The sequence below is a fragment of the Salmo salar genome, chromosome 21 (assembly GCF_965601325.2).
Source record: "Salmo salar chromosome 21, fSalSal1, whole genome shotgun sequence".
In the NCBI taxonomy this organism is placed as follows: Eukaryota; Metazoa; Chordata; class Actinopteri; order Salmoniformes; family Salmonidae; genus Salmo; species Salmo salar.
The window spans coordinates 36655049-36681342 of NC_138311.1; the positions used below are offsets into that span (position 1 = coordinate 36655049).

The 26294-nt window shown below is 42.3% G+C and overlaps 1 protein-coding gene across 1 annotated transcript in view; it reads left to right on the forward strand.

Annotated features, from left to right (window-relative positions):
- Nucleotides 1-26294, forward strand: part of LOC106582271 (pre-mRNA-splicing factor CWC22 homolog) — a 65343-nt gene that overhangs the window by 19550 nt on the left and 19499 nt on the right. Inside the window, exon 15 of the mRNA XM_014165172.3 lies at nucleotides 19880-19940. Coding sequence (XP_014020647.3) covers nucleotides 19880-19940 — 61 coding nt within the window. The remainder of the gene's footprint in view (nucleotides 1-19879; nucleotides 19941-26294) is intronic.

Sequence of the window (26294 nt, forward strand, 5' to 3'; positions counted from 1 at the left end):
CTGCTGAAATTTTTCATGCAATTCTACATGTAAAATTGGTGCACACTCGGTCTTTCGCAAATTACATTCAGAGCTGCTAAGTACTCTGGGCCAGCAAACGCTATTGGTGTGTGTGAGCCCGTAGGGGGGCTGCAGCAGGTGGTGAAGTATTCATTAATGCACAGCAGCTGAGGTGAAGTCTAGGATCAGAATGCTTTGTTTAATAATTATTTTTTTAAATACTAAAATGCTTTAGGGGGCTTAACTGGGGGCTCCGCAGATTTGTGACGGGGCTATAGCACCCCCTAGCCCCAGTGTAGCGGCGTGCATGGCTGGGTTATTAGAGTACATCGTACAGGGATGCAAACTGTAGTAGGATGTCCCTTGGAGGTATCCGTACCTATGTATGACATACGAGGGTTAGGTTAATAAATATGCTGGAGCTAGAACCTCTTTGTCGCGCGTCCTTATTTTAGATCATACTACATGGAGTCAGAAGTGGGTTTAAAATTCACATAAACGTGAAGGACGAACCAAGTACATCATACATTCAGGCTGTTTCAAAGCAGGGAGGGCACAGTGTTGGAGATAAGAGAGCATATCATTATTTTGCTAGCTAACGAGCAAGGACTAAGTTACTGCTAAGCAACATGTTGCAAGAGGAAGAAGCTGGCGGGATTTCATAGTTTGCGACTCCAAGTTCAACGGGCTCTGGCGCAAACACCAGTGGCTAGTGCTGACGGAATTCGCATTAGTCCCCCGGAGAATTTTGATTATATGGTAATTCAAAACTGGCCGAAATGGATCAGACGCTTTGAAAGGTACAGGGTAGCATCAGGCTTAAAAGTGAAAAATGAGGCATTTCAAGTTAATACACTGATCTACTCTATGGGTGATGAAGCCGCGGATATATTAAATGCTTCAACGTTGACTGAGGAAGAGAAACTTAACTACAGTGCCGTTAAAGACTGTTTTGAAACACATTTTGTAGGGAGACACAACGTTATATTTGAGAGAGCTAGGTTTAATATGCGCAAACAGGAGCAGGGTGATACCACCGACAGTTATCACAGCTGTTCACAAACTAGCAGAACATTGTCAGTTTGGCGCGCTCAGGGAAGAGCTGATCCGAGATCGGATTGTAGTGGGAATAAGAAATATATCACTTTCTGAAAAGTTACAGTTGGATTCCCAGCTTACCTTGTCCAAAGCTGTAAACCAGGTTAGGCAGAGTGAGACAGTAAAAAGACAGCAGACGATGCTGTGCCACAGCACCTCCTTGCAGAGCTAAGAGAGTGAGGAAATAAATGCATTTTCATACCGAGCTAAAACAACAGAGGGGAACACAGAACAGAGACAGACGTGGAGAAAACAATCACAGACAACACCAGTAGCTAGTTGAAGTGTTTGTCGCAAATGTGGGAAATGTCGGTGTCTAAAATAGAGAGTCCCACTGACTGGTGTGCAGGGATGGTAGTGGTCCCAAAAGCCAATGGGGACATAATGATCTGTGTGGACATGACTAACTCGAATGAGGCACTCTGCAGAGAGAGACACATCTTACCATCAGTGGAGCAGTCACTGGCTCAGTTGGATGGCTCACAAGTCTTCACATAGCTGGATGCCTGCTCAGGTTTCTGGCAGATACCGCTGTCATCAGAGAGTAGGGCGCTCACAACGTTACTGTTTTAATGTTTTGCCATTTGGAATCGCTTCCGGTCCTGAGCATTTCCAAAGACGCATGTCCCAGCTGTTGGATGGGCTGAGTGGCGTCATAGTCCACGAGGACGATGTGCTCGCGTGCGGAAGGGACAGAGCAGAACATGATGTAAGGCTCACAGCAGTTCTGACCCGACTCCAGGAGACTGGCCTAACACTCAATGAAAAATGCACTTTTGCACAGTCAGAGGTCTTGTTCTTGGGACACAAAATCAGTGCAGCTGGAATAGAGCCGGACCCAGAGAAGATCAGTGCCATCACAGATATGCCCAGACCCCAGAATGTGGCTGAAGTCAGGACCTTCTTAGGCATGGCCACATATGTGGGTAAGTTCCTCCCACAGTTTTCAGATACAACCAAAACCCTGAGAGACTTACTAGCCAAAGAGAATGACTGGTCATGGGGTCACATGCAACAGGTGGCGTTTGACAAAATCAAAAGAGACCTGGCCTCACAGAGAGTGCTGGCCCAGTACCGTCCCCACGCTAAGACAAAAGTATCAGCAGATGCATCATCCTTTGGGCTAGGGGCGGTCCTCACACAGATGCAGGACAACATGGAGTGGCGTCCAATAGCATACATCTCCCGAAGCTTATCCGACACAGAGCAAAGGTATGCTAAAGTGGAGAAGGAGGTGTTGGCTATCACATGGGCATGTGAAAGGTTCAGCCAATACCTTATTGGCCTGCAGTTTACAGCAGAGACTGACCACAAACCACTGTTGGCTCTGTTAGGGACAAAAGCACTGGACGACTTGCCTCCCAGAGTTCTGCGCTTTCGCCTCAGATTACTGAGGTTCACCTACAAGATGGTGTATGTGCCAGAGAAGGCACTGATCACAGCAGATGCACTCTCCAGGGCCCCAATTAAACGTCCATTATCAGAAGAGGAGCCGTGTCTAGAGGGTGAGGTACAGGTGTCCATTAATGCATCTCAGACCAAACTGCAGCAGATTGCAGAGGAGCAACAACGAGACCCCATCTGCCGACAGATAGTGCAAAAAGGGATGGCCCAGGCAGGAGGAACTGCCTCAGCTGCTGAAGCCCTATTGGGTGCACCAAAGTGACTTCCACTGTAATGGAGATCTTCTCATGAAAGGACAACGGATAGTTATCCCAGAGACTCTACAACCAGAAATGCTAGACAGAGTGCATTTGGGACACATGGGGATAACCAAATGCAGACTGAGGGCTCAACAGTCGGTGTGGTGGCTTGGTCTGAGCACTCAGATTGCCAAGTTGGTGGCCCAGTGTGAGGTCTGTACAAAATGTCAACCTTGTCATCCGGAGCCAATGATGGCAATGGAGCTGCCAAAACGGCCATGGCAAAAGGTAGGAGCAGATATGTTCTATTGGAAAAATGACACTTATCTGCTAGTGGTAGATTACTATTCAAGATACATTGAAATAGCAAAGACACCCATAACCACATCAGCTGGTATTATCAATGACTTAAAGTACATTTTTTCCAGCAAGGGGTTGCTGAGGTCCTAGTTACAGATAAAGCTCCCCAGTTCTCTGCAAGCTCCTTTTCTGCTTTTGCCGCAGAATATGACTTCACACATGTGACCAGTAGCCTACCATGCACCGAGTAATGGAATGGTGAGGCAGAGAGAGCTGTGAAAACAGTCAAGGGACTGCTGAAAAAGAACAGCGATCCATACAGGGCTCTGTTAGCTTAAAGAGTTACACCACTGCATCATGGGCCATCGCCTGCCGAGCTCCTGATGGGCAGGAGGCTGCGTTCACCATTGCCTGTCTCGCCGGCTCAGCTTAATCCCCAATGGCCTAACAGGAAGGCCTTCGCTGAGAGGAACAAACGGCTGAAACAAATGCAAACTGGAGACTTTAATCGGAGACACCGTGCTACGGAGAGGCCAGAGCTGACCGAAGGTCAACGTGTGTGGATTACAAACTCAAAGACACCAGCAATAGTGCTGAGGAAAGCGGATGCCCCACGCACCTATGTGGTGGACACAGGCTCAGAAGAGGTACGAAGGAACATAACACACCTCAGAGCTCTTCCAGATCTACTAGCCACACAGAATGAGGCCACAGAAAATGCACAAAAAGAGGGTGAAGGAGAGAGAATGCTCACAGAGCCACAAGCACGCCCAAAAAAGGATGTGAAGCCACCAGAGTGGCTGAAAAACTATGTTACGTGAAGAGAAAACATACTGTTGGGGACCATACCCAGCAAAAAGAGACTGTACCTAAGTTAATGTTCATACTGTGTGATTTAATGCTTTCATACTGTTTCAGGATGTGAAGTAGCATGTTAGAGAATAATACTGGTTTCCAAATTGCATTTCAGTTATGCTTCAGTGGTTATACATGTTGAGTTCTTGTTCATGGGAGAGGGGAAGATGTAGTTGGATGTCCCTTGGAGGTATCCGTACCTATGTATGACATGCGAGGGTTAGGTTAATAAACATGTTGGAGCTAGAACCTCGTTGTCGTGCGTCCTTATTTTAGATCATACTACACAAACTAGTCAGCTTTCGTGGAGAAATTCACCGTTTTGAATCCAAAATAGGTGACCTGCGTGATTCGTGTAGATCCGATGAGAAACGTTTCGGATCACTACTGGCTGTAGTAAGCCAGTGATGCGCTTTTGGAGCAATACTGGCTGTATCCAAGGTTCAGCCAATCGTTCACATAACAGAATGAGGCAACCAATTTACTAGTTACAGCATCAGCGCGCGCTCTGGAAAGACCGCAGAGAGTGGAAAGGCAGCTTGCCAGTTACAGCAGCTTGTCCCCTGAAAGGTAACGTTAGGTGAGAAGCCTGACCACGGAGTTGGGGGTGAGAAGTTGATGAAGCATACTTCATGAGCTGTAACTGAAAACAACTGGCATTTGGAAAGTTTGAGGTGAGGGAGAAAGTGTGGTGGAACAAGTATTGTTAGCATTGTTAAGAATCTTGCTAGCTGGATGGAATTCTCCGTTAGGTAGCCAGAGAAATGTTGAGTAACATTAGCCAATTTATCTGATCAAATCATTGAGTTTATGAGAATTAGCTGGCTAATAAAGTCACACAGCTAACATTAGCTAGCTAACGTTACAACATCAGATGTACTAACATTAGTAACCTAACCAATTTGCTATAGTATTAACTACTCCTTTGCCGTTCCTCAAGTTATAACGTGTTAGTTGCTTATTGGACCCTGGCAATCTGTGAAATGTTAACTATCTAACGAACTAACCACTATCTATCTGTTAACTAATGTTTTCCCTCTACAGAATGTGGTTAATTTCCAGAATGAGAGAATTAGGTGAAAATGAGGTGTTGCTTGTTAACCTCACTGGGCAAGGTGGGACGCTTGCGGCTTTACAGCGAAAGCAAAATATTAGATTATGTCAAGAGAGTACCCTGACAAAAATAATCACACAGCCATTTTCAAAGCAAGCATATATGTCACAAAAACCAAAACCACAGCTAAATGCAGCACTAACCTTTGATGATCTTCATCAGATGACACTCCTAGGACATTATGTTATACAATACATGCATGTTTTGTTCAATCAAGTTCATATTTATATCAAAAACCAGCTTTTTACATTAGCATGTGATGTTCAGAACTAGCATACCCACCGCAAACCTCCGGTGAATTTACTTAATTACTCACAATTAACGTTCACAAAATAAATAACAATTATTTTAAGAATTATAGATACAGAACTCCTTTATGCAATCGAGGTGTCCGATTTTAAAATAGCTTTTCGGTCGAAAGCACATTTTGCAATATTCTGAGTAGATAGCCCGGCCATCACAGCTAGCTAATTTGACACCCACCAAGTTTGGCCCTCACCAAACTCAGATTTACTATAAGAAAAATTGGATTACCTTTGCTGTTCTTCGTCAGAATGCACTCCCAGGACTTCTACTTCAACAACAAATGTTGTTTTGGTTTGAAATAATCCATAGTTATATTGAAATAGCTCCGTTTTGTTCATGCGTTCAGGTAACTATCCGAAGGGTGACGCGCGAGCGCATTTCGTGCTTTAAAAAATGCAAAATATTCCATTACCGTACTTCGAAGCATGTCAAACGCTGTTTAAAATCAATTTTTATTCGATTTTTCTCGTAAAATAGCGATAATATTTCCCGGGCGACGGACGCGGGGGGCCGCGCGCCCCGGCACGCTCGCCGGCCCTCCACCCGCGTCGCCCGGCTGGGCGCTCCACTCTGGCGCCCTGAGAGCCAATGGAAGCCTTAGAAAATGTCACATTACAGCAGAGATGCTGTATTTTTGATAGAGATGGCAATGAAGGAGAACAAATTGTCAGACAGGGCACTTCCTGTATGGAATCTTCTCAAGTTTTGGCCTGCCATATGAGTTCTGTTATACTCACAGACACCATTCAAACAGTTTTAGAAACTTTAGGGTGTTTTCTATCCAAATCTACTAATTATATGCATATTCTCGTTTCTGGGCAAGAGTAGTAACCAGTTTAAATCAGGTACGTTTTTTATCCGGCCGTGCAAATACTGCCCCCTAGCCCCAACAGGTTAAACAAGTGGATTCAGGGATCAGGTGTACTCTAGCTGGAGCTGGGCCTGGCTTAAGCTGGATGCCACACGCTCCGTCTTTTTCACTTTTTAAAATACAGTAGATGAAAATGAGTATGCTAGGTGTATTCTGCCTGAAAGAGATCAGTTATGCCAACAAACGGAATCATGCTCCGCTGGCACATTGTAGAACAGATGTCCACAGGCAGAAAGTGTACAATGTAATAATGTGTAGCCCAAAGATATTGCTTTTGTTGTGTTGAATTTGACAGTAACACTTGTGTTTGAGTGATGGGGGATTATAAAATGTTTTACTCAGTGAACATTATTTTTGCACACATGTAGCCTTGTGCACTTGATCGATGTCTACCATAGTGGCCACTATAATAGAGCAAAAATAGAATGCCTGTTTGTTTCATTCTATTTCTTCTTTTAAGATGCGTTTTTCCCAATTGCAATATTTAGACCTGTGTGTGGTCACAAGCGTTCTATTATAAAGGCTGTCATGGCTAACTGCAATATTAGTGTAATGTTTTTTCTCAAGAGTGTCATTTGCAGTAAAGTCTAGGCAACAAATAACATTGGATTGCTATTTTTTTTTTAAGCTGTGAGTTAGGTTCACATTAACCACTTTATTTTACACACAGAGACTAATCATATAGATCATGTTCTTTGTTGTTTAATTAGTTAAAACCTTCATTCCCCCTAGCAGGGATTTTTTTTGCATGTTTCAGTGCCCAAAAAAAGGTCACTTTTTGGGCCCTCACAAGTTTGCGTCCCTGATCGTAACAACATTGGTCCAGATTGTCCTTCACAGTTGCTTCCATTTGCTGCCTAATGAATGAACCCTAGTCAGAGTTCAAAGAGAACGGCAACCATTGTGGGCTTTTCTGCCTACATTCTCCTTCCCTAAAGCTGAGCTGGTCTTTTTCCAGCAGGTGTAGGGTGTAGGAAGGAGAGCACAGAGCAGATAACCATTCACTTACTGTCAGATGAAGTAGGTAGGTGGAAGGAAGGTACCACAGAGCCATTCACTTGTCTATCAGACAGTCTGCCTCGGGGCCATTCAGGGACCAGTCAGATGTTAATGATGCTGAAAGCTCTTCTCTTTTAAACCCTTTTAGATAAGCGGTTATGCATGTGTGCAGTCTATTTTGAATCTTGTTTCTGGAAGAATGTCTTCAGGCCACGAATAGACATAGCCAGAGTATTTGTATGTATCTTATGTACACAGTGTAGACCTCCCACGTAGACCTATTTGTATTATATGTTTGCATACTGCATAGCATTAGCATGTTTGCATAGCATGTTGACGTAGACATTTGGCGTATCGATCAGTCCTTCTATTGAAGGTTAGTTGTTTGACTTAGCCTAGTTGTTTGTCACATTTCCCATTATTTTCCATTCTACTCAAGTCGGTTTCCATTGACTGGCCTGTCTGTTTTAGTGTGATAGTCTGTAATTAAAAGATTAGCAGGACCCCAGAGAGGAGACAGAAAATACCCAGACCGTACTCAATCTGAAAGGCTGTGGTAGAGCTGTGATCCTGGTCCTCCTCCTTAGCCTTTTCACATTATTGTACTGACCTGAATCGAACTGGGCCGGCTTGGTTATTTTCCTTTCACATTGGCCTTTACAGCATGGTTCAAGCCACTATGGTGAATGTGTAGCAAGGCCAGCCCCTTACAATTTGGCTTGGATTAGCTGGGTTTGTGTCTGTAGTGGGGTTGGATGTTCAATAGGCTGTTGGTTGACCAAGATTTTTTTTAGTCGAGCAGTGCAAAATATCATTTTTTATCATGGCACTCGAGACACCGGTCATTTGGGCCTGTCTCAGTGGAATAATCCATTGAGGAGGCCACAGAGTTGCCACTGTCCAAGAATATTGGGATTGTGGCTAAGATGCACAAGGCACGTCTCCAGAATGTGCGCTCCTGCCATTTCGTGCGCATTCATTGTTTCATAACTTAATTGTGTGAATTGTTTGCCCTCTGATTGGTAGTCTATCAATTCCCCATTACATACAGTACCAGTCAAAAGTTCGAACACACCTTCTCCAGGGTTTTTCTTTATTTCTACTATTTTCTACATTGTAGAATAATAGTGAAGACAGCAAAACTATGAAATAACACATATAGAATCACGTAGGAACCCAAAATAATATTTGAGATTCTTCAAAGTAGCCACCCTTCGCATTGATGACAGCTTTGAACACTCTTGGCATTCTCTCAATCAGCTTCACCTGGAATGCTTTTCCAACCATCTTGGAGTTCCCACATATACTGAGAACTTGTTGGCTGCTTTTCCTTCACTCTGTGGTCCAACTTATCCCAAACCATCTCAATTGGGTTGAGGTCGGGTGATTGTGGAGGCCAAGTCATCTGATGCAGCACTCCATTACTCTCCTTCTTGGTCAAATAGCCCTTACACAGCCTGGAGGTGTGTTGGGTCATTGTTCTGTTGAAAAACAAATGATAGTTTTTTAAGCGCAAACCAGACAGGATGGCGTATCGCTGCAGAATGCTGTTGGTTAAATGTGCCTTGAATAAATCACTGACAGTGTCACCAGCAAAGCACCCCCATACCATCACACCACCTCCATGCTTTACGGTGGGAACCACACATGCAGAGATCATCCGTTCACCTACTCTGCGTCTCACAAAGACACGGCGATTGGAACCAAAAATCTCTAATTTGGACTCATCAGACCAAAGGACAGATTTCTACTGGTCTAATGTCCATTGCTCATGTTTCTTGGCCCAACAAGTCTCTTCTTATTATGGAGTCCTTTAGTAGTCTTGCAGCAATTTGACCATGATTGCCTGATTCACGCAGTCTCCTCTGAACAGCTGATGTTGAGATGTGTCGGTTACTTGAACTCTGTGAAGCATTTATTTGGGCTGCAATCTGAGGTGCAGATAACTAATGAACTTATCCTCTGCAGCAGAGGTAACTCTCGGTCTTCCTTTCCTGTGGCAGTCCTCATGAGAGCCAGTTTCCGTCATAGGGCTTGATGGTTTTTGCGACTGCACTTGAAGTAACTTTCAAAGTTCTTGAACTCTGTGAAGCATTGACTGACATTCATGTCTTAAAGTATTGATTGACTGTTGTTTCTCTTTGCTTATTTGAGCTGTTCTTGCCATAATATGGACTTGGTCTTTTACCAAATAGGGCTGTCTTCTGTATACCAACCCTACCTTGTCACAACACACATGATTGGCTCAAATGCATTAAGAGGGAAAGAATTTAAACAAATTAACTTTTAACAAGGCACACCTGTTAATTGAAATGCATTCTAGGTGACTACCACATGAAGCTGGTTGAGAGAATGCGAAGAGTGTGCAAAGCTGTCATCAAGGCAAAGGGTGGCTACTTTGAAGAATCTCAAATATAAAATATATTTTGATTTGTTTAACACTTTTTTGGTTACTACATGATTCCATATGTGTTATTTCATAGTTTTGATGCCGTCACTATCATTCTAAAATGTAAAAATAGAGAAAAACCCTTCAATGAGTAGGGTGTGTACAAACTTTTGACTGGAGCTACAGTTGAAGTTTACATACACGTTAGCGAAATACATTTAAACTCAGTTTTTCACAATTCCTGACATTTAATCCTAGTAAAAACTCCCTGTCTTAGGTCAGTTAGGATCACCACTTTATTTAAGAATGTGAAATGTCAGAATAATAGTAGAGAGAATGATTTATTTCAGCTTTTATTTCTTTCACCACATTCCCAGTGGGTCAGAAGTTTACATACACTCAATTAGTATTTGGTAGCATTGCCTTTAATTTTTTTAACTCAGGTCAAACATTTCGGGTAGCCTTCCACAAGTTGGGTGAATTTTAGCCCATTCCTCCTGACAGAGCTGGTGTAACTGAGTCAGGTTTGTAGGCCTCCTTGCTCGCACACGCTTTTTTCAGTTCTGCCCACAAATTTTCTATAGGATTGAGGTCAGGGTTTCGTGATGGCCACTCCAATACCTTGACTGTCTTGTCCTTAAGTCATTTTGCCACAACTTTGGAAGTATGCTTGGGGTCATTGTTCATTTGGACCAAGCTTAAACTTCCTGACTGATGTCTTGAATATATCCACATAGTTTTCCATCCTCATGATGCCATCTATTTTATGAAGTGCATCAGACCCTCCTGCAGCAAAGCACCCCCACAACATGATGCTGCCACCCCCGTGCTTCACAGTTGGGATGGTGTTTGTTTCATCACACCGGAGGACATTTCTCCAAAAAGTACGATCTTTGTCGCCATGTGCAGTTGCAAACTGGAGTCTGGCTTTTTTATGGCGGTTTTGGAGCAGTGGCTTCTTCCTTGCTGAGCGGCCTCTCGGGTTATGTCGATATAGGACTCGTTTTACTGTGGATATAGATACTTTTGTACCTGTTTCCTCCAGCATCTTCACAAGGTCCTTTGCTGCGGTTCTGAGATTGATTTGCACTTTTCACACCAAAGTGCGTTCATCTCTAGGAGACAGAACGCGTCTTCTTCCTGAGCGGTATGACGGCTGTGTTGTCCCATGGTGTTTATACTTGCGTACTATTGTTTTGTACAGATGAACATGGTACCTTCAGTCATTTGGAAATTGCTCCCAAGAATGAACCAGACTTGTGGAGGTCTACAATGTATTTCAAGGTCTTGGCTGATTTCTTTTTTGAAGGTAGACCTTAAATGCGTCCACAGGTACACCTCCAATTAACTCAAATGACGTCAATTAGCCTATCAGAAGCTTCTAAAGCCAAGGCACAAATTTCTGGAATTTTCCAAGCTGTTTAAAGGCACAGTCAACTTAGTGTATGTAAACTTCTGACCCACTGTAATTGTGATAGTGAATTATAAGTGAAATAATCTGTCTGTAAACAATTGTTGGAAAAATTACTTGTGTCATGCACAAAGTAGATGTCCTAACCGACTTGTCAAAACTTTAGTTTGTTAACAAGAAATTTGTGGAGTGGTTGAAAAATGAGTTTTAATGACTCCAACCTAAGTGTATGTAAACTTCCGATTTCAGCTGTATATGTCACCCGTAGTTGCCTACATGTAACATTAATTCCCATAATTTCTCATCTACAATATTTGGTTATGGTAATGTTGGTTAATGTATTCAATATATCATTAGTGTTATTATTACAGTCGTTTACCATTCTCATTGTCAGAGTGGACACTTTGTTTTAAGGCTGACCCCATTTAGTCAACTGGCCGATTGTTTGGTTTATAGGCAGTTGGTCGACCGAGCAGTCGCAATTATAATTTTTTTCCATGGTGCACAAGACACTGGTCTGATTCGCGCCTGTCTCAGTGGACTAATCCATTGCGGAGGCCACAGGGATGGCACAGTCAATCATTCAAAGATGTGGTATTGAAATTGTATATGGTTATATTATGTGAAAATAATGGTGCAACACTAATAAATCTAAGATTTTATAACAAATGCTCTTTCTCCCACTTTGGATATGGTCGCTGTCCATGGTCCTGAAATATAATTTTCAGTGCGCCGTAGAATTGGCGCTTGTTGCTATGTGCATAATAGCAAAATTTGCCAGCATAATTGGATTGAGAACAATGCAGTGGAGGCAGTAGCAGCGGAGGCGTGGTAACAGCCCTTGCCTTAAACCCTATTTGGACGGATTAGTTTTACTGGGGATGATCGGGTAATGTAATTATGTGCACAAGCACAAAACCCCACGTCATTTTAGTCCTGTCCGAATCTGCCATGTCTTTAATTTGTACATGGCAGGAGAGTAACAATTCCAGCCAGAATAACCAATAGTTTTTTGGCGAACTCAAAGGTCCTCTGATAATACTAGTCCCGTGTGTATCGACAGCCCTGTGTTTTGGGAAAAATGTCGCTGCACAGCTGTTTTCAGGTCTCCAGAGATGTTCGATCGGGTTCAAGTCTCTGGCTGGGCCACTCAAGAACATTCAGAGACATGGCCCGAAGCCACTCCTGCGTTGTCTTGGCTGTGTGCTTAGCGTTGTTGTCCTGTTGGAAGGTGAACCTTCACCCCAGTCTGAGGTCCTGAGCACTCTGGAGCAAGTTTTCATCAAGGACCTCTCTGTACTTTGTTTCGTTCATCTTTCCCTCGATCCTGAATAGTCTCCCGGTCCCTGCCACTGAAAAACATCCCCACAGCATGATACTGCCACCACCATACTTCACCGTAGGGATGGTGCCAGGTTTCCTCCAGACGTGACACTTGGAATTGAGGCTTAAGAGTTCAATCTTGGTTTCATCAGCCAGAGAATCTTGTTTCACATGGTCATGTGCCTTTTACTGAGGAGTGGCTTCCATCTGCCACTATCATAAAGGCCTGAATGGTGGAATGCTGCAGAGATGGTTGTCGTTCTGGAAGGTTCTCTCATCTCCACAGAGGAACTCTGGAGCTCTGTCAGAGTGACCATCGGGCTCTTGGTCACCTCCCTGACCAAGGCCCTTCTCCCCCGATTGCACAGTTTGGCCTGGTGACAAGCTGTAGGAAGAGTCTTGGTGTTTCCAAACTTCTTCCATTTATGAATGATGGATGCCACTGTGTTCTTGGGGACTTTCAATGCTGTATAAATGTTTTGGTTCCCTTCCCCAGATCTGTGCCTCAACACAATCCTGTCTCGGAATACGGACAATTCCTTCTACCTCATGGCTTGGTTTTTGCTCTGACATGCACTGTCAACTGTGGGACATTATATAGACCGGTGGGTGCCTTTCCAAATAATTTCCAATCCATTGAATTTACCACAGGTGGACTCCAATCAAGTTTAAAAATATATCAAGGATGATTAATGGAAACAGGGTGCACCTGAGCTCAATTTTGAGTCTCATAGCAAGGGTCTGAATACTTATGTAAATCAGGTATTTCTGTTTTCTATTTTTAATATATTTGGTAATTTCTAAAAACCTGTTTTGCTTTGTCATTGTGGGCTATTGTGTATAGATTGCTGGGGATTTATTTTTTTAATCAATTTTAGAATAAGGCTGTAATGTAAAAAAAAATTCAAAAGTCAAGGGGTCTGAATACTTTCCGAAGGCACTGTATATCTTCCGAAATAAGACAGATCTTGCGTTTGGTGCCTGTTTTGAGTGTTTCTTTAATAGCCTACTGATTGAGTGAGCACCAAGCCTCCTACAATGGCAAAATGTTGGAGAAAGCAACAAATAATTGTTCCAAATGGTCAGATAAAATTATAATATTGTAGTCTAACAGCAACCGTTTGACACACACAGTACTCACACAAAGCTTGCTCCTATACCCTCCTTTTTCTGGATCTCCAGTAGCTTCCACAACTAAGTCAAATGTCTTCCACACATCTGACTTCCCCTTTCCCCCCTGAGCAACGGTTTTCTATTTCACCTTTTCGGTTTTCTATTTCACGTCCTCTGCATCCATTTTGCTGTCAACATTACTTTGTTCAGATATTGTTCTAACCAATTTATTGATGTGATTATGATAGGCTATGGGGTTGAGGGAATAGGGGATGTTTTTTGTAAACAAATTAGCGATTTCCGTAACAGAACTTTTCAGTCAGAAACAAGTAAGAAACTAAATCGCTGAAATGATGCCCTTAGCACAGACACTGCAATAAACACTTGTTGTGTTGTGGTGCCTTTTCACTGCAGTAAGGAGGAGAGTTAGACCACGTCCGTCAGTCACACAGGCACTTGCTGTCAGATTTTTCTGGAGTCATTTGTGTGTATTTAATCAAACGGTGTGCTTAAAGCATTAGACAAGCTCTGTGCATATGTGGTCGGTTTTATTCAAACAAAGGGTGTGTCTGTACTGGAAAAATAAGTAAAAATATTTTTTACCTATCAATTGGTCGAAAGAAAAGGACGACTCTGTCGTTTAGTCCGGGACCACCGTACTTTTTTTTGCAGAGCACACAACCTATGCTACATTTGTGAGAAACAAGTTTTGGTTTATTTCATTTACGAGTTTGGTCAATTTATTCATAGTTTTTTTTAGATCGCTCCTGTCAATGTTGAGTAAGGACACCCACCTGATTACGCATATAAACTCAGCAAAAAAATAAATGCCCCCTTTTCAGGACCCTGTCTTTCAAAGATAATTCGTAAAAATACAAATAACTTCACAGATCATCATTGTAAAGGGTTTAAACACTGTTTCCCATGCTTGTTCAATGAACCATAAACAATTAATGAACATGCACCTGTGGAACGGTCGTTAAGACACTGACAGCTTACAGACAGTAGGCAATTAAGGTCAAAGTTATGAAAACTTAGGACACTAAAGAGGCCTTTCTACTGACTTTCTAAAGATGCCCAAGGTCCCTGCTCATCTGCGTGAACGTGCCTTAGGCATGCTGCAAAGAGGCATGAGGACTGCAGATGTGGCCAGGGCAATAAATTGCAATGTCTGTACTGTAAGACGCCTAAGACAGCGCAATAAGGAGACAGGACAGACAGCTGAGCATCCTCGCAGTGGCAGACCACGTGTAACAACACCTGCACAGGATTGGTACATCCGAACAGCACACCTGCGGGACAGGTACAGGATGGCAACAACAACTGCCCGGGTTACACCAGGATTGCACAATCCCTCCATCAGTGCTCAGTCTGTCCACAATAAGCTGAGAGAGGCTGGACTGAGGGCTTGTAGGCCTGTTGTAAGGCAGGTCCTCGCCGGACATCACCGGCAACAACATTGTCTATGGGCACAAACCCTCCGTCACTGGACCAGACAGGACTGGCAAAAAGTGCTCTTCACTGATGAGTAGCGGTTTTGTCTCACCAGGGGTGATGGTCGGATTCGCGTTTATCGTCGAAGGAATGAGCGTTACACCAAGGGCTGAACTCTGGAGCGGGATCGATTTGGAGGTGGACGGTCCGTCATGGTCTGGGACAGCATCATCGGACTGAGCTTGTTGTCATTGCAGGCAATCTCAGCGCTGTGCGTTACAGGGAAGACATCCTCCTCCCTCATGTGGTACCCTTCCTGCAGGCTCATCCTGACATGACCCTCCAGCATGACAATGCCACCAGCCATACTGCTCGTTCTGTGCGTGATGTCCTGCGGGACAGAAATGTCAGTGTTCTGCCATGGCCAGCGAAGAGCCCGAATCGCAATCCCATTGAGCACATCTGGGACCTGTTGGATTGGAGGGAGAGGGCTAGGGCTAGGGCCATTCCCCCCAGAAATGTCCGGGAACTTGCAGGTGCCTTGGTGGAAGAGTGAGGTAACATCTCACAGCATGAACTGGCAAATCTGGTGCAGTCCATGAGGAGGAGATGCACCACAGTACTTAATGCAGCTGGTAGCCACACCAGATACTGACTGTTACTTTTGATTTTGCCCCCCCCCCCCCCCCCTCTTTGTTCAGGGACACATTATTCCATTTCTGTTAGTCACATGTCTGTGGAACTTGTTCAGTTTATGTCTCAGGTGTTGAAGCTTGTTATGTTCATACACATTTTTACACATGTTAAGTTTGCTGAAAATAAACGCACTTGACAGTGAGGGGACGTTTCTTTTTTTGTTCAGAAGTAGGCCAAGGCTACCTGGCCTGCGTGCAATTGCAGGCCTAGAAATGTGACTATTTGGGGATGTCTGTTAGTATTTCAGAATGTCTTAACCTCTCTGGGGTATGTGGGACGTGACCGTCCCACCTGCGGGACACACTATTCAACAGCCAGTGAAATAGCAGGGTGCCAAATTCAAAACATCAAAGATCTCATAATTCAAATTTCTCAAACATACAACTATTATATCCCATTTTAAAGATACACTTCTCCTTAATCCAACCACATTGTCCGATTTCAAAAAGGCTTTACGGCGAAAGCATAGCATTAGATTATCTTAGCACATCACCTTGACAAGAAAAACCACACAGCCATTTTCCAAGCAAGGAGAGGCATCACAAAAACCACAATACATGTATGTTTTGCTCGATAAAGTTAATATTTATATCCAAAAAACCCATTTTTACATTGGCCCGTAATGTTCAGAAATGTTTTTCCTCCAAAAACTTTCGGTGAATGAGCACATCAATTTATAGAAATACTCATCATAAACGTTGATAAAATATTAAACTGTTATTCAAAGAATTATAGATAAACATCTCCTTAATGCAAGCGCTGACAGATTTCAAAAAAGCTTCACGGGGAAAACACACTTTGCAATAATCTGAGTACAGTGCTCAGAAAACAACATCAGGTAATACAGATACCCGCCATTTTGGAGTCATCTAAAATCATAAATAGCATTATAAATATTCACTTACCTTTGATCTTCATCAGAATGCACTCCCAGGAATCCCAGGTCCACAATAAATGTTGTTATATTCGATAAAGTCCATCATTTATGTCCAAATACCTACTTTTTGTTAGTGCGTTCAGTAAGCTACTCCAAATGCAGGAAGCGCACTGAAAATTTCACGACGAAAAGTCAAAAAAAGTTATATTTACGTTCTTAGAAACATGTCAAACGATGTATAGCATCAATCTTTAGGGCCTTTTTAACATAAATCTTCAATAATATTCCAACCGGACGATTCCAATGTCTTCAAAAATGTAATGGAACACAGCTACCTCTTCACGTGAATGCGCGCCACTGAACTCATGTCATTCTCTCAGTCATCTGACTCTTGTTCGCTCTCTGTTCACTGTAGAAGCCTGAAACAACATTCTAAAGACTTGACATCTAGTGGAAGCCTTAGGAAGTGCAAAATGAACCCTAAGTCACTGTATAGGCAATCAATTGAAAAAAACTACAACCCTCAGATTTCCCACTTCCTGGTTGGATTTTTCTCAGGTTTTTGCCTGCCATATGAGGTCTGTTATACTCACAGACATCATTCAAACAGTTTTAGAAACGTCAGTGTTTTCTATCCAAATCTACTTATAATATGCATATCCTACCTTCTGAGCCTGAGTAGCAGGCAGTTTAATTTGGGCACGCTTTTCATCCGGATGTCAGAATACTGCCCCCTACCCTAGAGAAGTTAACTCACCACCACTGATGATCTGTGGAGCTTCTCAAAGTATTTTTTTCTTCACCTCAAACAACAAGTCAAAAAAGTATTTTTTTTAGAATCTATTGAGAATGACAATAGTTCCTCAATGTATTTGAGAAATATTTCCAGCTCTCTTCCTTTCGATAACCACTCGGCATGAATGAGAAAAATGTATTTCTCAGAGTATTTTATATTATGTTGCAAATTTGCGAGCACTAGTTTTGGGCTGACCCAGTTGATAGTTGATAAAATATTTTCAAATTGGTTGTAGACTGGCTACGCATGGCCTATGTGATTTATAGGATATTTATTTTTATCAGGATAATTTCTACCTGTAAGCTGCGGTGTTTTTATTTATTTTTATTTAACCGTTATATTTTACAAGGTAAGTTGACTGAGAACACGTTCTCATTTACAGCAATGGCCTGGAGAATAGTCACAAGGGAGAGGAGGGGGGATGAATGAGCCAATTATAAGCTTATTTGTTTGTGTAGTCTATTTTAACATGGTTGGCAATAAGCTACTTTTAGATTTGTATCATTTTCATTTAGATAGAATGTAGATTAACCACAGACAATGATTTTGAGAAGACTGTTAAAAATGAAATAAAACTGTTCCACAAAAACATGCATATGAAAATCAAAAGTGGCTGCAAATCATAGGACATGGTAAGATAAATTGCCAATTACCCGCAACTTCAGAAGCATAACTGCACAATCTGCAAAGGCCAGCAGGAGGAGGATAACATTAGGCCTTGCGCTCTCCTCTTTTTCGTCTACAGAAACATGAATATAGCCGGTATGATGCATATCCTTCTGCATAATTTACACACCGATCAGTGTCGTCTTCCAAACGAGTTTCTACAAATCTTCCTTCATAAATGTGATAGTCACATGTATTGAATAAGGATACGTAACATTCACTACCTGGGATTATCCAACCTATGTGTTTTAACACCGCCCCCATCAGAATTCCCCTGTCTAGTCATGGTATAAAAAAAAATGTTTAACATTTTAGTCATTTAGCAGACACTCTTATCCAGTGACTGCATACATTTTCATTCGTTCTGGTCCCCCGTGGGAATCGAACCCACAACCCTGGCTTTGCAAGTGCCATGCTATACCATCTGAGTGACACGGTCAGGACAGTTTTTCGTGTTCTGTGAATTTTACAGACGTTGTGAATCAACACCGTTGGCTCAGCAGTGTGTCGGTCTGTGTCAGCAGTTTTGGCGGTTAGAGAAGAGAAATGTCTGAATTAAATGAAGTCCATGGTGTCCACCACAGTTTTACACCATGTCTGAATGAAATGAGAAGTCCATGGTGTTCACCACAGTTTTACACCATGTCTGAATGAAATGAGAAGTCCATGGTGTCCACCACAGTTTTACACCATGTCTGAATGAAATGAGAAGTCCATGGTGTCCACCACAGTTTTACACCATGTCTGAATGAAATGAGAAGTCCATGGTGTCCACCACAGTTTTACACCATGTCTAAATGAAATGAGAAGTCCATGGTGTCCACCACAGTTTTACACCATGTCTGAATGAAATGAGAACTCCATGGTGTCCACCACAGTTTTACACCATGTCTGAATGAAATGAGAAGTCCATGGTGTCCACCACAGTTTTACACCATGTCTAAATGAAATGAGAAGTCCATGGTGTCCACCACAGTTTTACACCATGTCTGAATGAAATGAGAACTCCATGGTGTCCACCACAGTTTTACACCATGTCTGAATGAAATGAGAAGTCCATGGTGTCCACCACAGTTTTACACCATGTCTAAATGAAATGAGAAGTCCATGGTGTCCACCACAGTTTTACACCATGTCTGAATGAAATGAGAACTCCATGGTGTCCACCACAGTTTTACACCATGTCTGAATGAAATGAGAACTCCATGGTGTCCACCACAGTTTTACACCATGTCTGAATGAAATGAGAACTCCATGGTGTCCACCACAGTTTTACACCATGTCTGAATGAAATGAGAACTCCATGGTGTCCACCACAGTTTTACACCATGTCTAAATGAAATGAGAAGTCCATGGTGTCCACCACAGTTTTACACCATGTCTGAATGAAATGAGAACTCCATGGTGTCCACCACAGTTTTACACCATGTCTAAATGAAATGAGAAGTCCATGGTGTCCACCACAGTTTTACACCATGTCTGAATGAAATGAGAACTCCATGGTGTCCACCACAGTTTTACACCATGTCTGAATGAAATGAGAACTCCATGGTGTCCACCACAGTTTTACACCATGTCTGAATGAAATGAGAACTCCATGGTGTTCACCACAGTTTTATACCATGTCTGCAGGATGCAGTTCTGCCTGCTTCCTAAATTGAACTGTTGGGTGGAATTTTCCAATGTGATCACACTCAAATAAGTAATCTGCCCCATGTTAGTTTATGGATATATAAACTCCACTAAATGGGTACTGAACGTACTTCTAAAATATACATGAGGACATAGACTTCTTTTTTTGTGTGATAATTTTGGAACATTTCATCACAGAGCAAGTTGTTACCTTACCTTGTGCCCAGACACTATGTCCTCATCCATATGACTTGATGAAGCTGTTTGAAAGTTGATCATGCAAACGTATGCACTCATAGGATAATTATTATAAAGTGATAATGAATTATGAATAAATGTTTCTCGTCTTTCAACAGTTTGGATTTTGAGGAGTGTGCCCACAAGTTGATCAAGATGGACTTTCCTGACAGCCAAACGGTAGGTTACAATACTTATTGTCCCAGTACCCTTCCACCAGTGTACTTTTCCCTAGCTGCCAGCCTGCCGTGTCATGCCCATCTAATCTAAAGAGCTTCCAAAGCCTTTTATCTGAACCCCGACCATCATCTAAATATTTGTTACTGGCCTCCTGGGTTGTTGGATTCTTCCAAGTCACTCGGGAAGCATTTGTCATCTTAATTTCCTTGTTTTGCAGCTTTACACAGCCCAAATAAAACCCTCATGTAGGAACTTGGTGTACTCCACAATGATTTAAATGATAAAATACCCCCCCCAAGTGGCCCTTTTTCAACATTTGTGGACATTGTAATAACCAACTGCTATATATTTTTCTGTAGAAGTTCAGTAGTAGGCAGAGGAGGTTTATAGGCATCCTACACACTGTTAAAGCACCTACAACTTTTATGTTTGGAAGCATATCTTCTGAGTTCACCTTTTTAATGCACCTACACCTTTTATGTTTCAAAACCTGTGTTGAGATTTTTCACTGCCTATGATTTACAGTGCCTTCAGAAAGTATTCATACCCCTTGAATTATTCCACATTTTGTTGTTACAGTCTGAATTCAAAATTGATTAAATACACTGCTCAAAAAAATAAAGGGAACACTTAAACAACACAATGTAACTCCAAGTCAATCACACTTCTGTGAAATCAAACTGTCCACTTAGGAAGCAACACTGATTGACAATAAATTTCACATGCTGTTGTGCAAATGGAATAGACAACAGGTGGAAATTATAGGCAATTAGCAAGACACCCCCAATAAAGGAGTGGTTCTGCAGGTGGTAACCACAGACCACTTCTCAGTTCCTATGCTTCCTGGCTGATGTTTTGGTCACTTTTGAATGCTGGCGGTGCTTTCACCCTAGTGGTAGCATGAGACGGAGTCTACAACCCACACAAGTGGCTCAGGTAGTGCAGCTCATCCAGGATGGCACATCAATGCGAGCTGTGGCAAGAAGGTTTGCTGTGTCTGTTAGCGTAGTGTCCAGAGCATGGAGGCGCTACCAGGAGACAGGCCAGTACATCAGGAGACGTGGAGGAGGCCGTAGGAGGGCAACAACCCAGCAGCAGGACCGCTACCTCCGCCTTTGTGCAAGGAGGAGCAGGAGGAGCACTGCCAGAGCCCTGCAAAATGACCTCCAGCAGGCCACAAATGTGCATGTGTGTGCTCAAACGGTCAGAAACAGACTCCATGAGGGTGGTATGAGGGCCCGACGTCCACACGTGGGGGTTGTGCTTACAGCCCAACACCGTGCAGGACGTTTGGCATTTGCCAGAGAACACCAAGATTGGCAAATTCGCCACTGGCGCCCTGTGCTCTTCACAGATGAAAGCAGGTTCACACTGAGCACGTGACAGACGTGACAGAGTCTGGAGACGCCGTGGAGAACTTTCTGCTGCCTGCAACATCCTCCAGCATGACCGGTTTGGCGGTGGGTCAGTCATGGTGTGGGGTGGCATTTCTTTGGGGGGCCGCACAGCCCTCCATGTGCTCGCCAGAGGTAGCCTGACTGCCATTAGGTACCGAGATGAGATCCTCTGACCCCTTGTGAGACCATATGCTGGTGCGGTTGGCCCTGGGTTCCTCCTAATGCAAGACAATGCTAGACCTCATGTGGCTGGAGTGTGTCAGCAGTTCCTGCAAGAGGAAGGCATTGATGCTATGGACTGGCCCGCCCATTCCCCAGACCTGAATCCAATTGAGCACATCTGGGACATCATGTCTCGCTCCATCCACCAACGCCACGTTGCACCACAGACTGTCCAGGAGTTGGCGGATGCTTTAGTCCAGGTCTGGGAGGAGATCCCTCAGGAGACCATCCGCCACCTCATCAGGAACATGCCCAGGCGTTGTAGGGAGGTCATACAGGCACGTGGAGGCCACACACACTACTGAGCCTCATTTTGACTTGTTTTAATGACATTACATCAAAGTTTGATCAGCCTGTAGTGTGGTTTTCCACTTTAATTTTCAGTGTGACTCCAAATCCAGACCTCCATGGGTTGATAAATTGGATTTCCATTGATTATTTTTGTGTGATTTTGTTATCAGCACATTCAACTATGTAAAGAAAAAAGTATTTAATAAGTTTATTTCTTTCATTCAGATCTAGATGTGTTGTTTAAGTGTTCCCTTTATTTTTTTGAGCAGTGTATTTTTTTCTCACCTGTCTATACACAATACCCCATGACAAAGTGAAAACATGTTTTTAGACATGTTAGCAAATTTGTTGAAAATGAAATGCATAAATATCAAATTTTCTTAAGTATTCACACCCCTTTGCTGTGACACCAAATTGGGCTGGGCGATATGGCCAAAATCTCATATCCCGATATAGCACATTTTCTGTAAATTCAATGAATAAATAGTTTATATAAAATGATTACATGTAAATTCCTATTTCTTATTACATGTTGAATTATACTCAACAAATAAAAGGTGCTTACTCATATTTGATTATTTATCCTTTTATTTAGAACCTTTGTGCAAATTTTCAATTAAGCATTGTTACAAAATATGAATATATAAAATCTAAAAAGGCTAAATAGAAAACACTTCAACTATAGTTGCAAACAAAATAAATATAGGCCTAAAATAAATAAATGTATGTGTGTGTATATATATAATACATATAGTAAATATATATATATATAGTAAATATAGTGTATGTATGTATATATATATGTATGTATATATACATGTGTATATATGTATGTGTGTATATATATGTATGTGTATATGTGTGTGTGTGTGTGTATATATATATATATATATATATATATATATATATATGTATGTGTGTGTGTGTGTGTGTGTGTGTGTGTGTGTGTGTATGTATGTATGTGTATAAATATATATGTGTATGTATATATATGTGTATATATACATATATATATATATACATACATACATACATACATACATACATACATACAGTTGAAGTCGGAAGTTTACATACACTTTAGCCAAATACATTTAATCTCAGTTTTTCACAATTCCTGACATTTAACCCTAGTAAAAACTCCCTGTTTTAGGCCAGTTAGGATCACCACATTTTAAGAATGTGAAATGTCAGAATAATAGTAGAGAGAATGATTGATTTTAAGCTTTTATTTCTTTCATCGCATTGCCTTTAAATTGTTTAACTTGGGTCAAATGTTTCTGGTAGCCTTCCACAAGCTTCCCACAATAAGTTGGGTGAATTTTGGCCCATTCCTCCTGACAGAGCTGGTGTAACTGAGTCAGGATTGTAGGCCTCCTTGCTCGCGCACACTTTTTCAGTTCTGCCCACACATTTTCTAAAGGCTTGAGGTCAGGGCTTTGTGATGGCCACTCCAATACCTTGACTTTGTTGTCCTTAAGCCATTTTGCCACAACCTTGGAAGTATGCTTGGGGTCATTGTCCATTTGGAAGACCCATTTGAGACCAAGCTTTAACTTCCTGACTAATGTCTTGATGTTGCTTCAATATATCCACATAATTTTCTACCTCATGATGCCATCTATTTTGTGAAGTGCACTAGGCCCTGCTGCAGCAATGCACCCCCACTACAAGATGCTGCCACCCCCGTTCTTCACGGTTGGGATGGAGTTCTTCGACTTGCAAGCCTCCCCCTTTTTCCTCCAAACATAACGATGGTCATTATGGCCAAACAGTTCTGGTTTGGTTTCATCAGACCAGAGAACATTTCTCCAAAAAGTATGATCTGTGTCCCCATGTGCAGTTGCAAACCGTAGTCTGGCCAAACTAAGCAACCGGCCATGAAGGACGGTCAGGGGGGTGACCAAGTACACAATGACCACTCTGACAGAACTACAGCGTTCCTTGGCTGAGATGGGAGAACTCTCAGAAGGACAACAGTCTCGATAGCACCAATCAGGACTTTATTGGAGAGTGGTCAGATGGAAGCCACTCCTGAGAAAAAGGCACATGACAGCCTGCCTGTTGTTTGCAAATAGGCATGTGAAAGATTCTGTGGTCTGATGAGACAAAAATCAAACTCTTTGGCCAAAGCACTATGTCTGGAGAAAACCAAGCACAGCTCATCACATGTAACACCGTCCCTACCATGAAGCATGGTGGTGCTTCAGAGTGCGAACGACCTTAGAGTGGGGGCGAAGATTCACGTTCCAACAGGACAATGACCTCAAGCATACAGCCAAAGCAATGCTGGAATTGCTTCAGAACAAGAATGTGAAAGTCCTTGGGTGGCCAAGTCAAAGTCCGGACTTGAATCCCAGTGAAAATCTGTGGAAAGACTTGAAGATTGCTGTTCACTGCCGCTCCCCGCTCCCCGAAAAAATCTCCAAGGAAGAATGGGAGAAAAGCTGGTAGACATACCCAGGACGACTCAAAGCTGTAATCGCTGCCAAAGGTGTGGATACTTACGTAAATGAGATTTCTGTATTACATTTTCAATAAATGTTAGCACTTTCATTGTTGGGAATTGTGTGTAGAAAGAATATATATTTAATACATCAGGCTGTAATACAACAAAATGTGCAATTAAGTTAAGGAGTATTAATACTTTCTGAAGGCACTGTATGTTCCCTTTAATAGCTGTACGATAGGTCGTGTTTCTTCTAGTAGCCTGCCAACACTACAAACGTTTGTGGGTGGAAATAATATTATGTGATCACTCTCATTTACCTGAACTCTGCAATACATTTGGTATGTTATGCATTTCCATAAGAGATTGATTGAAAATAAAGCTATGATATGTAAGTAAATAGTGTAGCTAAGACAATATACCCAGCCATCTTTGATATCTGTCTTTTCCCTGCTGTATTAAGGAATCACTTCGGCTTAGATCACGTGTACATTGTGTCATATAGCCACGGGGTCAGCAGTTATATAACACATCAAATGGCTGCTTTTGTGAGCGTGCTACTAAGTAGGTCACTTTTAACTTAAAAAAAAATCATCAGTATGCCCATCGTCTAGTTTTTTTGTGTCAGGAGAGCGTCTGACAGAGCTTAATCTGGTAGTGGCTGTATTATATAGCTATATGGCTATTCTTGGGCGTGGCATTTCTTGAGCTCATGCGGATGATTGACATACTAGACTATTTGGTTCACGTTTTTGTAACCTATGGTATTTTAATTAACATGTTCTCTGAACCTATAGCTGTGTTTTGTTCATGGCTTCTACATCATGACCTTATAATCGATTCCAAAATACATGCTGAGGTGTTCCAAAACACATCATTGTGAGATGAGCACAGAGTAAGGAACTGTCAGTTTCTCACAGCTGTCATCCAGACCTTAATTGTAACTGTTTACTGGCCACTTGGTCCAGCTCAGACTGTACAGCCACAGTCATTACCTGGATAATTGAGATAATAGGCTACTATACTGTACCGTTTGTAGAGACAATTAGAGACAATTTACTCTTCCCTTTCCTGTCCCACTCCTCCTTCCTTACATATTTTTCTTGCTCACTCTTTCTTGCTCACTTTCTCTTTTTCACGCTCACCTACTATCCTTCCCCCTAGCTCTCTGTTACCATATCAGTCACAGATAATTAGAGATGGAAGAAGATTGAGAAAGGTCTTTGTTAAAGTGAGGAGTGACTGTAATGAGTACTGATGGACTATGATTAAACAACCCTGCAGGTCCTGTCTGTCTGAAATACAAGGTCATTAGAGGGGGGGGGGCAGAGGTTTGGCCACTCTATATCCTGGATTCAGATTAAGCCTACTCCTGGGAAAGAAGCCCTTTAAATTAGGATTTTCCACTGAGCTTGCTTTTTAGGCCAGGACTATGCTTAATCTGGGTCCACTGAATCATTTTTACTCTATCAATGTTAAGTATACTGTCATGGCTAGGGTGAGTTTATAAGTGACCGACCGGCTCGATTCGGTCTTATTTAGGAACATTTGAAATTGTGTTTTTTTACATTGGATAAAAGTAGAGACTCATAGCTAGAAATTGTATATCATACACTACAATTGAGGAACAATAGAAAAGTCATTCTGCTTTGAAAGTTGATCAACTTGTAACCTCACTTTTGAGAAAATGGCCTTTGAATGTTTTGGTACACCTACTGGAGAGCTCTTTGTCTCTTTGTCTACACCCATTCAGCATCGTTCACACCCTCTTAAGGTTTAGCCCCCTATATCTCTTTAAGGATTTGCGTGGGAGGCCGAGGAGTAGGGTTGATCTGAACGTTCTGTCCTAACAACACCAGTCAAGGACCCAAGCTAACTGACTAACGTTGGCTAGCTTGCTAGCTCCTTCCAGACACAAATGAGAGGACAGCTCACTCTGACCATTTTACGCTCCCATATAGAGCTGGTTAGGCTGTTTCTATGTTATCCAGAGCG